The 14,823-nt window shown below is 43.2% G+C and overlaps 1 protein-coding gene across 3 annotated transcripts in view; it reads right to left on the bottom strand.

Moving 5' to 3' along the window:
- Positions 1-14,823, bottom strand: part of LOC146347279 (uncharacterized) — a 275,533-nt gene that overhangs the window by 144,742 nt on the left and 115,968 nt on the right. For 2 of the 3 annotated variants that reach the window (XM_084848123.1, XM_084848121.1), the window contains 2 exons: positions 10,292-10,555; positions 9,462-9,666 (listed from right to left, as the gene is read on the bottom strand). In XM_084848123.1, the coding sequence (XP_084704249.1) occupies positions 9,462-9,666; positions 10,292-10,555 (469 nt within the window). The remainder of the gene's footprint in view (positions 1-9,461; positions 9,667-10,291; positions 10,556-14,823) is intronic. The other variant, XM_084848122.1, reaches the window with a different exon arrangement.

Here is a 14,823-nt window from a genome sequence, read left to right as displayed (position 1 = left end):
AAACATCTGAAGGGGCAGAAGTTGCCCAACCCTGTTTTAGCAGGCAAAATATTTTGGGTGGCTGGGGGGGGGGATGTGGGGCTTGCAACAGTGGCATTGCTTTTCTCCTGTTTTTCTCTAAGAACCTACCCACATGCCACACTCTCCTGTGGACAGTGGCACCAGCACCTTTTTTTTTCTTTTTACCACCTAGTTGTACTGGCAATGATGGCTGGAGCAGGGAGCCCTCACTGCCACCTTGTCTCCTCCCAATATGATGCTGGGCCACGCTACAATTATTCCGTGCCCAAGCTCTTTCTTGGAAGAACTGTGGCAAAGGACGGAGTCTATACTCCAGCTGCCACCACCAGCTTTTCGGTTTCTTAACTGTAAAATAACATAAAAATATGAAGTCCCGGTGCAGCAGCAAGTACAGTCACAGCCAGAAATATTGGAACAAGGATACCTGTTTTGGCAGTTGGCCTCCGTACACCACCACATTGAAGTTGAAAAGAAACACACCCAAATGGGAGCGAAGTCAGGACTTCCAGCTATAATTCAAGGGGTTTGACAAAAGTGGGGCACTAACCATTCAGGAAGTACAGCCAGTGGCATACACACACACCCATTGTTGGTGGCTCATAAGTAATGGAACAGACCAATATCATTTCAAACTTAAGGATTGCCTTGAATACTGTCCTGGATGAAAATACTTTGCAGTCAATGACTACCTGAAATCTGGAACTAGGGATGGGGGAGAATTTCTCCCCGAAACTTCGGGGGGCCGAGTGCCAACGCATTCGGTCCTCTGAAGGTTGTTCGGGGAGAAATTCTCTGCCCCCCCGCCCCCTCCCCGGGATGAGACTTACCTTTCACGAATGTCCCTCCCGGAGGCGGTTCGGCAGGTCTTCGTCAGGGGCGGGGACGGCAGCCGGTCTTTCGACCGGCTGCTGCCGCCGCCATTACAAGAAAAGTTAAAAAAAAAAAACGCCCCTGACTGGAACCCATGGACATGACCCAATGCTGAGTTTCCTCCCTCGAGATGCTTTGCCAGGCCTTTACTGCAGCTGCCTTCAGCTGCTGCTTGTTTGTGGGTCTTTCCCTTCCGTCTTGTCTTCAGTAAGTGAAAAGCATGCTCTAGTGGGTGGAGATCAGGTGACTGACTTGGTCATTGAAGAACAGCCCACTTCTTTGCCTGGAGAAACTCTTGGGTAGCTTTTGCTGTATGTTTTGGGTCATTATCCATCTGCAATATGAAGCGGCGTCCTATCAGTTTGGCATCATTCAGCTGAATCTGAGCAGAAAGTATAGCCCTATACACTTCAGAATTCATCCTGCTGCTTTTATCAGCAGTCAGGTCATCAATAAACACCAGTGACCCGGTTCCATTGGCAGCCATACATGCCCATGCCGTAACACCACCTCCACCATGTTTGACAGATGATGTGGTATGCTTTGGATCATGAGCTGTTCCTTTTCTTCTCCATACGTTTCTCTTCCCATCATTCTGGTACAAGTTAATCTTGGTTTCATCAGTCCAAAGAATCTTATTCCAGAACTGGGAAGGCTTTTTTAGGTGTTTGCTGGCAAAGGCTAATCTGGCCTGTCTGTTCTTGAGCGTTACCAGTGGTTTGCACCTTGTTGTGAAGCCTCTGTATTTACATTCATAAAGCTGTCTCTTGACTGTAGATGTTGACAATGACATGCCTACCTCCGCAAGAGGGTTCTTGACCTGGCTAGATGTTGTGAAAGGGTTCCTCTTCACCATGAGCAGAATTCTGCGGTCATCCCCTTTAGTTGTCTTCTGTGGTCTTCCAGGCCTTTTGCTGTTGCTGAGCTTGCCAGTTAAGTCCTTCTTTTTCAGGATGTTCCAAACTGTTGTGTTGGCCACTCCCAATGTTTTTGCTACCTCTCTGATGGGTTTGTTTTGTTTCCTCAGCCTAATGATGGCCTCCTTCACTCTCACGGACACCTCTTTGGACCTCATGTTGGGGGTTCCAGTGAACAACTACCACATGCAAATGTAACACTCAGAACCACCTCCAGGCCTTTTATCTGCTTGATTGGTCATGGGGTACCCAGGAAACAGGCCACACCTGACCTGGCCATGCAGCTGCTTGTCAGCCATTCGTTCCATTACTTATGAGCCACCAACGATGGGGGGGTGTATGCCACTGGCTGTCCTTCCTGAATGGTTAGTGCTCCACTTTTGTCATACCCCTTGAATTACAGCTGAAAGTCCTGACTTCGCTCCCATCTGGGTGTGTTTCCTTTCAACTTCCATGTGGTGGTGTACAGAGGCCAAGTGCCAAAAGTTATCCTTGTTCCAATTTCTGCCCCTGACTGTAGGCTTTTTTAACAGTAAGAGAAAAAAAAAAAGCAGCAACACTAACACAGTAAATGTCCCATCCCTGAAAGCACCCTAAACATTCATTCATTCATTCATTCAACTTCTATACTGCCCAATAGCCAAAGCTTTCTGGGCGGTTTACAAAGATTAAAAATGGGGCTGTGCAGGGACTTAAAAAAAAGTGTCTATAATATATATATTAGAATTCTAAAATATTAAAATGCCTGGGCAACTTGGCACTGAAAAGAAAACAAAGACAGTGCCAATCATCTCTCCTTTGGGAGGGTATTCCAGAGTTGGGGTGCCACCCCAGAGAAGGCCCTCTGCTTTGTAGATATGTAGTTTATATTTCCTATTGATGGTATTTGGAGAGGGGCCTCCTCCAAAGTTTTTAGTGCAAAGGCAGAATAGTATGGGAAGAAGTGATCCTTCAGAGATCTGGGCCCTAAGCCATTTAGGTTTTAAAGCACTTTACATATTTATAAACTAAAGATTTTTTTTTTTTAGACATTGTGAAAGTGTCAAAGGCTACAGACAAGTGCTTTATTGAATGGTCCCACGGCTGACTTTGCAAATCTAGCCGTGATAGGCTATGTGAATCGTCACGTAGCCTATCAGGGGACGTTGTTGTTTTTTTTTTCTTTTATTGCAATGGCGGGGGCGGCAGCCGGTCAAAAGACCGGCTGCCGCTCCTGCCCCGCTCGAACACCCGACAAACCGCCAGCCGGACCCGCCGCTGGGAGGGACATTCAGGGAAGGTAAGTCCCGTCCTGGGGGGGGGGCGGGGGGCGGGGGGGGCGGAGGATTTCTCCCCGAAACTTGTTCGGGGGGCCGAACACATTGGCGCTCGGCCCCTCGAAATTTCGGGGAGAAATTTTCCGCCATCCCTACCCACGGGTCCAGGTAAGGAGCAGGGAGCTCATGCAGCTGGGCAGGCAGCTGTCCGAATCAGGCTGAAGCAGTCCAAAGTGCTTCAGATTGATCCAACCCACTTTGGACTGCTTCGGCCCAATACTGACCTGCTTCAGAACTGGACCACTTTGATCTGAATCACCTCGATCTGATTAGGACCAAAGAGGTGCACAGCCCTAATTAAAAACCTTTAAAATGCAATATTGTAGATCATATAAAAACCATTTACACACAAAGGTATAAATGGACAATGCACACACACATATATCTAAACAATTTTAACAATCAAGAATAGGAAATCCTAGGACCTGATTAAAGACCTTATCCTAGGACTCAATTAAAAACTCCCTCTCCTTTCACCCCAAAATCATGCTGGATAAAATGAGGTGAAGAACTGATTTCAAGATTGTTCAATTCAGCCCTAGCTGAAACCTGCTACAATATTCTACAGTGCCCTCAAGACATCCAGCCAAGATCGTCTTCTTGCCTGCTTTCTTTCCTTGTGTTGTGACTTGTGGGACCATTCAATAAAGCACTTGTCTGTAGCCTTTGACACTTTCACAATGTCTAAAAAAAAAAATCTTTAGTTTATAAATATGTAAAGTGCTTTAAAACCTAAATGGCTTAGGGCCCAGATCCCTGAAGGATCACTTCTTCCCATACTATTCTGCCTTTGCACTAAAAACTTTGGAGGAGGCCCCTCTCCAAATACCATCAATAGGAAATATAAACTACATATCTACAAAGCAGAGGGCCTTCTCTGGGGTGGCACCCCAACTCTGGAATACCCTCCCAAAGGAGAGATGATTGGCACTGTCTTTGTTTTCTTTTCAGTGCCAAGTTGCCCAGGCATTTTAATATTTTAGAATTCTAATATATATATATATATATATATATATATATATATATATATACACACACACACACACACACACATACATATACATACACAGAGAGAGAGAGAGAGAGAGAGAGAGAACTGAATTGATTGTTGTTTGGCTTGCTAGTTGAAGAGTTATTGTTGTTTAATTTGTTTTTGTTTGCTTTCAAATATGTAATTGTATGATTTTTATATTGGATTTGTTTGTTTTTCATGTTACCTACACCACCCTAGGAACCTGTGGATGAAGAGTGTAAATTTAAATTTACTTTTAATAAACTTTTAATAAACCTTGTGGATGAAGGTTTGTAAATTTAAATAAACTTTTATAAAGCAGCACAAGCAACAGAGCAGATACAGAAACAGTGTCCTATTCTCACCCCCACCCCGAGTCCTTGCAACAGAGGAGCCCTCTATGCTGAAGATAAATGATGTACATTTCACTAGTATATAGGCATGCTTCTGCTAGTTTTTAAGTTTGTGTGCCTAGTACAATCTGAGAAATCATCAACGGTTAAATTAGCCCCTTGATTTTGTCTTGGCTATCTTTTTTTGTTGCTGTTTGCTTACTATTTAATTGGATATAAATGCTTTCATATTTCAAAGAGAAGAACAACAGACAGATGCATCTGACAATAATGTTGCTTATGTCATGATAAATATATCATGGCAACACCTAACAGAATTTGAATCAGAGATCAAAAGGTGCTCAGACTTGAGAACACATGCAAAAGGGATTGTTCAAACATCATCCACTTCCCCCCCACCCCACCCCACTGCAAAATATCATATTACTCTTCAGAGGTAGAATGATTTTTTTCAGCTCATGGGAACTTTCAAGTGTGAATGAGCTGTCAATGTCTTTTTCACAACGAAGACGCTGTTAGGACTTAGTCCAGAGCCTATGTTGAATTTAACAGACAAGCTACCTTCAGAATACATTGTGTCTTGATAAGAACTGGGTAATTACCACTACCTTGATTTCATTAAAGTCAATGGCAGGGTTGCTGTAATTTTATCATTTACCTGGAAAATTGGCTATGCTTAAGTAGCTCATGTGCACTTGATACACATGAAATGTATAGTTACTAGAATATATATTTCTGAGCATATATAGATAAACGTTTCCTTCTCTCTCTCTCTCTCTCTCTCAGATGCTGTAGCACAGAGCAAGTGTCCTTAGGAAAGGCAGACATCCACATGCTTTTGGGGGAGGGACCACAGTTCAGCGGTAGACTACATACTTTGAATATAGAAAGGTCCCAGGTTTATTTCCTGCCAATGTCAGTTCAAAGGCTCAGGTAGCAGGTGATGGGAAAGATTTCTGCCTGAGATTCTGGAGAACCATGTCAGTCAAGAGTAAACCCTACTGGGCTTGACAGAAAAATAGTCCAACTAGGTGAAAGGCATTTTCCTATGTTTCCACAGAACAACCCCTCATAAGGATGTATGGATTTTGTGTAAAGTGTTCTGTCTGTGTTTCATGAATTGTCAGGCATCTTTTGGGTCTGCCATCTGCTCATTTACAGATTCAGATCTCTCCCCCTCCCTTCAGAAAAGTCCACAAAAACGTCCACTGCAATTTATGGAACACTTGCTGGCACACGATTTTTTTTTAGCTCAATAAGCAGAGTGCACACACGCACAGAAAAGTTTGCTACGTAGCAGAGGCTGAAGAGAGATCAGAGATGTAAGACATTGTGGTTAAAAAATAATAATTGCATGTATATTTACATATTTTCCCAACACATTCTTATTTTTGTATGAAAAAAAATTGCATAAAATTCCATAAAGTTAAAAAAAAAATGGTCCAGAAGTAGATGGAATGCATATGACTTGGAAAAAGCTGGTCCACTGTGGAATTGGCAGGTCAAATTGTAAGAAAGCCGAAGTAATTTGAATCCACTGCAGATTTCTCTGACATCCCCACCCCTTTGGTACAAGGAACCACTACAAGGAACAAACCATGCAGCCCATGTGGGTGTCTTTTCCTCCTTTTTGTTTTGTTTTGTTGACATTTTACAATAAAAAATTAATTGTAAAAATGTTTGTAACTATGTGGGTAGAAGGACTGGTGAGAAAGAGTGTGTGATGAAAGAAGGAGCAAATGAATCTGGAGAAACAGAAGAGGAGCAAAAAAGTCCTGAACTGCAAGCAGCGGGGCACCACCAGAAAATACAGGACTCTTTCTCAGAGGCACGTCTGTCAGTTATTCCATTTATTCACTTCGAATATATTAACATAGCACTGAAATCTCAATAAAGGTTCCTTCTTGTGGATATATTGGAGGACACTGGGATAACTTACAATTCAATATACAATATACAAACACTACCGTTCACTGTTTAAAAGGCCATTTTTAATATTTTCTGTGTGTTGTTGCTCTTTTGTATTACAGTACAGCTTCCAAAAACCTGCAACAAATGTGGTCTTCAAACTCAAAACAAATGACTAAAATGTATAATTCCCTCTAATCACAAACTCAAGCTTGGAAGCAAAATGGGTCCACCTGCTATATACCTATAAAATACATTCAGCTTTGGAGCTGACAGCCCTGGGCAAGATCTCAATAGTTGACTGGGGCGTGCGGGAGGTGTCCCACTACTGAAACTCACCTCCTCACCAGAGGGGCCTGAACAGCACTACAAGGCTCCCGTTCCAGGCTTTCTGGGGTCGTGAACAAAAGCGGGGAAGCACTGTAACATTTCATTGCAGGTTCCGCTTGTAGCTATCTGATTAGACAATGCTTTAATTGATTAATCTACAGATTAAATTGATCCACACTTGCAACCCTATTATATACAAATCCCAGTCAATTGAGAAATCAGATTGGAAAGAAAGAAGAAAAATAAATGTAAACAACATGTATGCAAAGGGGGGGGGGGTGACTTTACATAACCTCCCACATTAGTGTCCCAAACACAGCATAGGAGCAAGGAGCAAGACCTATTCAGAGCACAGCCAGAACGGTGTTTTCTAGCCTAACTCTATTTTGGAGTATCTCACATACTCATTAGTCTCTTATTATTAGAGTGCTCTAGTACCTCAGTGAGTCTTGTTAAAGCGCAGGCACCATTCTAATTTAGGTTCTTAAGTTTTCTGGCTTGTTCCTCAACATTAGCATCACTTGAGCATAGTTTTATGTTGTGTCCTAAGAGAATAAATACAGTATTTATAGAATCTACCAATGGGCAACCGCTTGCTGCAGATCATAAATGCATTGGTTCTACTGGAAATGGCAAAGCTGTACATTTCAGCACATGGTCCCCAGTTCCCTAAAGGTTTGCTCCTTTAATTGTAAATAGCCAGAAAGTCATCAAGCTAGTGTTTAATAAACTTTTAATTTGAAATGGATTACCACATGTTGTGTTTGTTTGCCCATTATTAAATCTCTTAGCAACATATCCCCAGCAGAAAGAGCATACTGTAGCACAGCACTGATATTAGAAAACAAACCCTCGGGGGATATTAACAGCTAATAATATCTTTAAAGAAGACTCCAAGTAAATAAATAAATACAAATGATATAGGAAATTATTCTTAAGGATTTCTGTTGTGTCAGTCTTTGCAAGCTGGAAGATACAGGGCTTCAGTGATCATAACTTACCTAGTAGGTGTGGTTAAACAGAACTATGGCTAGATGCATGCTCAGTCTCTTATGCTTCTATGCACCTGCATTTGTAAATTAATGTGGTATAGTGATACATATACAATACATATATGTGTGTGTTTTCAGGGAAGCATTATATGCCAATTAAAGGCCTATGAAAAGCCAATTCCTGGGTTAAGATAATGAAGAGTAGGAAACAAATGGTCCCTCTTCATCTCCTCCAAACCACTTCCACTGTCCTGTTAGACACAATCTGAGGATGACTGTTCAAAGTGTGACAGAGATAGAATGTTGGGAGCTCACTATTATATAAATATTATAAGAAATAATTACCTAAGAATTTTAAAACATGAGCATTTTTTGTCATATCTGTGATGAACCTACCTGTACACTACATTGAGTATCTAGAGTCCTCCTCCGAGTGCCTCCTCCAAGGGAAGCTTGGAAGGCAGCAACAAGGGAGAGGGCCTTCTCAGTGGTGGCCCCCATCTGTGGAATGAGCTCCCCAATGAGGTCTGCCTGGAGCTAACATTATTATCTTTTTCGCACCAGGTTAAGACCTATCTCTTTTCCCAGGCATTTTGCAGCACATGAGGAGTTTTAATCAGTCCTGGATGTGTCTTTATGAATGACAGTTCAAAGTAGTTTTTAGTTATATGTTTTTTATGTATATTGTCTGTGTGCTTTTAGGTGAATGGCTTTTAAACTTTTTATATTGTATTTAATGTTTTAACTTCTGTAAACTGCCCAGAGAGCTTCGGCTATGGGGCGGTATAGAAATGTAAATAATACTAATACCAATACTAATATCTGAACTAATCAAACATGCACAGACATAATCAAACACACATACCTTGGGAATCTCATGAAGTAGCCCTTATGGTGGCACATTTTTTACTCAAATACCTGGCCATTGGCCACATCATGAAGAGCAGTCCTTCATGTCCAACCATGTCCTCCTAGAACATCCTGTCCTTTGAGTGAGACTTGCTAGTGAATTAGGGATGGGGAGTTTCTACTATAGCAGACATGGCTCTCAGCACCCATCTTGGCATGGCTGAGAGGCTACTCATCGGAGAGAGAAGGAAATACATCCTAAGTGTCTTTGCAGTGAACAGAATGCCATATGTAACCAAGTTTTACTTGCTCTCTTAGCAGTGAATATTAGGGAACTGGAATAGGTCTGACTTTTCAACTCACAGGAAGCAGGGGGAGAATTTAAAAAAAAAAGACTAAGGGAGCAATCCTAGTCCGCTAGTCAGCAGCTAGATGGCCATAGGATATGTGGTTTTCCGGGAACTGACCTCAGAGCCTGTGGTTCCCAGAGAATTGACCTCCCCCCCTTTCACGCTGGCAGCATGGAATGGCCCCACACTCCGCACTTGGAAGAGGAGTGCAGAGCGGCCAAAACGGGGCCTTCTGAGGGGCATTACAGGGTGGGGAAGGTGGAAATGCCAGTAGGATACATCCTATGTGTCGTCTGGCAGCCTCCTCCCCCGCTCCGCCTTCCTGCGGCTAGACAGACAAAATCAGCTGTCTAGCCGCAAATGCAGGGCAGGAGAAGCACAGAGGGAATGATCCCCTCCATGCTTCTCCTGCCCTGCATTGGATAGGTGGTCACCTCTGAGCTCAGAGGCAGCAACCTATCCCCATAGGATTGCGCCCTTTAGGCGATGTGACCCTCACAATGTGCTAAGTGAGGCTGATTTAATAAGAAATAAGTAGCTAACCTTGCAGTGACACAATAGAACATCTTGAATGGCATTGTGGGAGATAAGAACTTTTTGGTCCTTCATCTTGTAGTCCGCCTGTTATTTCATCCTTCAAAATTCCATTTTTCTCAGCAGTGCTTGAATATACAACCACATTGGAAGAGAGGTGTAGGCCTGCCTCATATTCATTCTGTTCATCTGAATACCGTGGAAGTTTAATTATCTGATAAGAGAAAACCCTGTTATATGAATAGATCACAGCCCTATGCAAAATTATTCTTCTAATATTCTCAAAGGTTCATTCAAAAGGGTTGATCTAGGATTCTCCAGGAACTCCTACTGCAGGGGTCCCCCAGTCATTAGTTTCTTCTTAATTTGTATAATTCCTGTCCTAAATGCTCTCAGTGTGCAGTGTAATAATTTAAAACACAACTGTCCATCAATTTGTGAATCCAAGGATTCAATTATTCCCCACAGCCACAAGCCTCAATGGGACTTTTAAGATGACTTTGAAGTTCAAATATGAAAGTAATGTTCAAGTCTTACAGTTTTAAATACTACATTAAAGCTGAATTTAGCCACTACACATTTCCACGGAGGTTTTAGTTTCTTAACAAGTTACCAGCCCCTCCTATAAGGGCAGAGCGAAATGTACCTTCAACCATATCAATTTCTTCCCTCATCGCTGTAAGTAGGAATCCAAACTTCACAAGAATGTTGCTGTCATCCATAAAATACATTAAAACTATATTTTAACAAGTTTGTTGTTGTAATTTGTTGTAAGTGCAGACGTGGCACCCTTAATAGGCCACTGTGAATGAAGATGATTAAAGCAGCTTCATACCAACCTGAAAATAGAGGTTGCACAACCAGTGATCCAAGTCAGAGGAAATCAAATTTTCCATTTTTTGGAACCTATCGATTTTAGAGTTGTAGTGACCCCTGAGAAGGGGACATTTAAACTTCCCATCCACTGTTTCCAAATTGTTATTACATAATGGAAAAGCTCCCCAGCCCACCACTCGATCAATGCAAGTTTTGGTCCCACGAAGAAAAAGGAGCTCGAACACAAGTATCTCTCTGGGCTTCCCATCCTTTCTGGCTGGGACATCCTATTGACAAAAAGAAGAATCAGCAATATAGTTAGATTGGACTATATCAACTTGTTCAAGAAATGATTAGCAAAACAAATACTGAAATGATACTAGACCAAACACAAATTTTGAGGAAAAAGAGTTTAGGCAATGTTTTTCTAAGTGGAATGTGCTCGCAAAAATTCTAATTAACTTTATTCTAATTTAATTTGTTAATATCTATGATTATGGGTATTGCTGAATTCTGAGTCATTACTAATGTCAATAAGTCTAAACGTATTGAAAGGGCAAGTCTTATAAATCATTTGATAATACAGACAAACCGATGCTTTGCTTCCACTCTAAATCACATATGTTGCCCTCTCTCTTCCAGTAAAGAACATTTATGTGATGGGGACTGAGAAACTCAACCCAATCCAGCACCTCAAAACACAGGAGCTACAACATACAAATGATATGAGGAGGCTCTGGATAGGGGTGAATGCTCCTTCCTTGTTCTCCTCGACCTCTCAGCAGCTTTTGATACCGTTGACCACAGTATCCTCCTGGACCGCCTGGAGGGGTTGGGCATTGGAGACACCGTATTGTGGTGGTTCTGGTCCTTCCTCTCCGGCAGGTACCAGAGGGTAGCACTGGGAGAGGAGGTTTCGGACCCGTGGCCACTCACTTGTGGGGTGCCACAGGGTTCCATCCTCTCCCCGATGCTATTTAATATCTATGTGAAGCCACTGGGGCCTATCATCAGGAGGTTTGGGGTGCAGTGTCATCAATATGCGGATGACACGCAGCTCTACCTCTCGTTCAAATCTTCACCAAGGTTGGCCGTAGAATCCCTGTCGAAATGTCTGGAGATGGTGAGTGGCTGGATGAGGAGGAATAAGCTGAAGCTGAACCCTGACAAGACCAAGGTACTTTTGGTGGGAGACAAGAGAAGGCTGGGGGATGTTGATCTGGTGTTGAATGGGGTATGGCTACCCTTGAAAGACCAGGTCCGCAGCCTGGGGGTCATTTTGGACTCCCAGCTGTCCATGGAGGCTCAGGTGTCAGCTGTGAGCCGGACAGTGCTGTATCAACTCCATCTGATATGGCGGCTGCGCCCCTTCCTTCCCGACCATCTGCTCCCATCGGTAGTACATGCCCTGGTCTCCTCTCATTTAGACTACTGTACTGCACTCTACATGGGGTTACCCTTGAAGACGGTTTGGAAGCTGCAGCTGGTACAGAATGCAGTGGCTTGCCTGATTAAAGGCAGCCGCCGGCGAGATCACATCACTCCAGTGCTGAGGGAGTTGCACTGGTTACCAGTTGTTTTCCGGGCCAAATTCAAGGTGTTGGTTTTGACCTTTAAAACCCTATATGGTTCCGGCCCAGCCTATCTTAAGGAGCACCTCCAGCAACACCAGACAGGCCACTTAACAAGATCAGCCTCGGATGGCCTTCTCTCTGTCCCATCAGCCAGGACAGCTAGACTGGTGGGGACGAGGGAGAGGGCCTTTTCTGTGGTGGCCCCCACTCTGTGGAACTCCCTCCCTAGGGAACTCCGCCATGCCCCCTCTTTAATAAGCTTCCGTCGTGCATTAAAAACGTGGTTGTTCAGGCAGGCATTTGGAGTGGGTTAGGGTATTTTAGAAAATGTTTTTACTGTAGAATTTTATTGTTTTAAACTGTTTTATTGTATGCTGTACATCACCCAGAGTGGCTGGGTGACCAGCCAGATGGGTGATTAATAAATTTAATAATAAATAAATAAATGGAACCTCATGAAAGCAGGGGCTGCTTGCAGTCTTCCCTTTTAGGGAATTCTCCATGTGTACAAGGTGAATGGAGGTGCATGGGTGATTATTCTGTCCCATTAGGAGGATGGAAACCATCACTTCATGCACGCAGATCCATGGGTACACTGAAGCCTCCTGGGGAACATTGTTATATCTTTAATAATAAAAGAGGATACATGTCTGTTTGTCCATTAGTGCCACAGCACCAAGACCATGAAACCTAGACAACTGAAACTTGGCATGCATGCTAAGTGGACCCTAAGATTGTACACCTTAGGGTTATTTGGTTTTGTAAATGCATTTATTAATTTTAATTATTTTTAATGTGACTGGGGTTTTGAGCCTGCAACACCACCTTCAGTCAGTAGGTGGCAGACGTCTCTAACCACTGCATAGCTTTGCAGACAGTCAATACAGTTTGTGGAAGATTAGTAAGCCAGGGGATAGAGTTATATGTGTCCCCCCTCTTCTTGCGCTGGCACAGCACCCCTCAGGGGAATGGAGGGAAAAGACCCCTCCCTCAGGGGCTGTAGGGGTGGACCATGACAGGGGCCATGCCTGCTAGAGGTGCTAGCAGGCGTGGCTTCAGATGGGGTGGTCACAGTGTGTCCAACTCTGACAGCTGCGAATGTTTCCTTGAAAGCTTTGCTGTATCAAACTAAAAGCTATTCCAAGTTGTGTGAAGCTGAGTCCTTCACTAGTTTGAAATAAAAACAGTACAATAAAAACTCATATTCTAAAACATTTGGTCCATAATGAATTTCTCCTCCTGTCCCATCCAGCCCTTTCCCATAAAACTGTGAGCCCCCTTTCATTGTCTTTCCACCTTCCCAGACCTCCAACCTCAGGATGCCCAAATCACATAGGATCACGTAGCTAAATTAAATTAATTTACTAAAAAGAGTGATGTGAAAGAGAGGACAGAAAAAAAGGGGGGGGAGATTTTCTGAGAATCTTTGTCTGCTACCCCAGATAAATAGATATCCCACATATCCCCTCAATCCCCTCAAAGTGGTCAAGGAAGCCTTGCAAAATATATTCAGGTTTTCTCTTTTCATGTAGGTCACTCTCTCATAGCAGTCAGGAGTTCCCAAAACATCTGGTCTTGTTCAGACTGTCCACTTTTGCAGAACCAGCCTCTTTACCACCAAGCACTGCCCTTCAAAACCAGGCTGTTTGATTCTCACTTAGCCCTCATATCTGAGGAGCGTAGCCCATAAGTACTTGCTCTTTGAAACGTTGTAACTACGCACTGATAAAGGAGGGAAAACATTTCAAGGTTGCTTTCTTTGCAAAGTGTATACAGTGTCACTCCTGTGTATCTGCATACTTTACATGAATGATTTGTGAATGCTTAAAACGAAACAGAAGCATCTACTGAAAAATGCCATAACCCTGTGACAGCTGCTTTATACCACTGATAGTATCAGGTTTCATTTAAACCAGATTTACCATTTTCTATAAACGACCCATGGGAAAGTTAAACATCTTCGTTACCAAATTACTGTCAAAAGACAGCCTTAATCAAGCCATTTGGCTACTTGGGTCCCAGGTGCGTGCATGAGCGCAATGAGCTCCATTAAAACACACGCACACACACACAAAATGTGTGTTTCTTCACTGAATTCAGTGGAAGATGGATTGCACCCTTTCTCTTCTCAAAGAAAAAATGAGTTCAAAGTTCTCGATATTCAAGTTCAAAGATATTTACCTACATTTCTGGAAGCAAGAGGGGGAGAAGATAAGCAGAACTAGCTGACTCATTTTCAATCTGCCCCAGGAAAGTTACTACAGTTCCACTGCTATTTATACTATTTTTATCCTATTCTCCTCCAGAGGAGCCCTGGGTGGTGTGGCCTTTTACCCACACAACCACTCTGTGTGGTGGTTTTGACTGAGTGAGAGGACTGACCCAAGGTCACTCAGGAAGCTCTGGGGCTGAGTGGGCATTTGAACCTGCGTCTCCCTAGTCTATGTCCAACACTCTAGCTACTACAGCAGGGGTAGGCAATGTGGTGTCCTCCAGATGTTTTGCACTTCAACTCCCATAAGTTGAAGTGCACTACACTAGAGAGCCAGTGTAGTGTAGTGGCTAGAGTGTTGGACTGGGAGAGCCGGGTTCTAGTCCCCACTCGGCCATGGAAGCTCACTGGGTGACTTTGGGCCAGTCACAGACTCTCAGCCCAACCTACCTCACAGGGTTGTTGTTGTGAGGATAAAACAGAGAGGAGGAGGATAATGTAAGCCACCTTGGATTCCTTGCAAGAGGAAAAAAAGGCGGGATATAAACGCAATAAAAATAAATAAATAAATAAATAAATAAGCAAGCCCTGGCCAGCACAGCAAATGGTCAGAGATCCTGGGAGTTGAAGTCCAAAACATCTGGAGGGCACCATGTTGCCCACCTCTGCCCTACAGCAACCTGACTTTCCTTAGCTGTTAAAACTACTGATAATGAGTCTGCATGCTTCTATTGAATTCCTAGGCACCAATGAATTACTAGCCACTGCT

The sequence above is a fragment of the Heloderma suspectum genome, chromosome 4 (assembly GCF_057233095.1).
Source record: "Heloderma suspectum isolate Gila_16-S chromosome 4, 16-S_ref, whole genome shotgun sequence".
In the NCBI taxonomy this organism is placed as follows: Eukaryota; Metazoa; Chordata; class Lepidosauria; order Squamata; family Helodermatidae; genus Heloderma; species Heloderma suspectum.
Note: the sequence above shows the minus strand (reverse complement) of the source record. Positions and strands in the feature narration are given on the sequence as shown.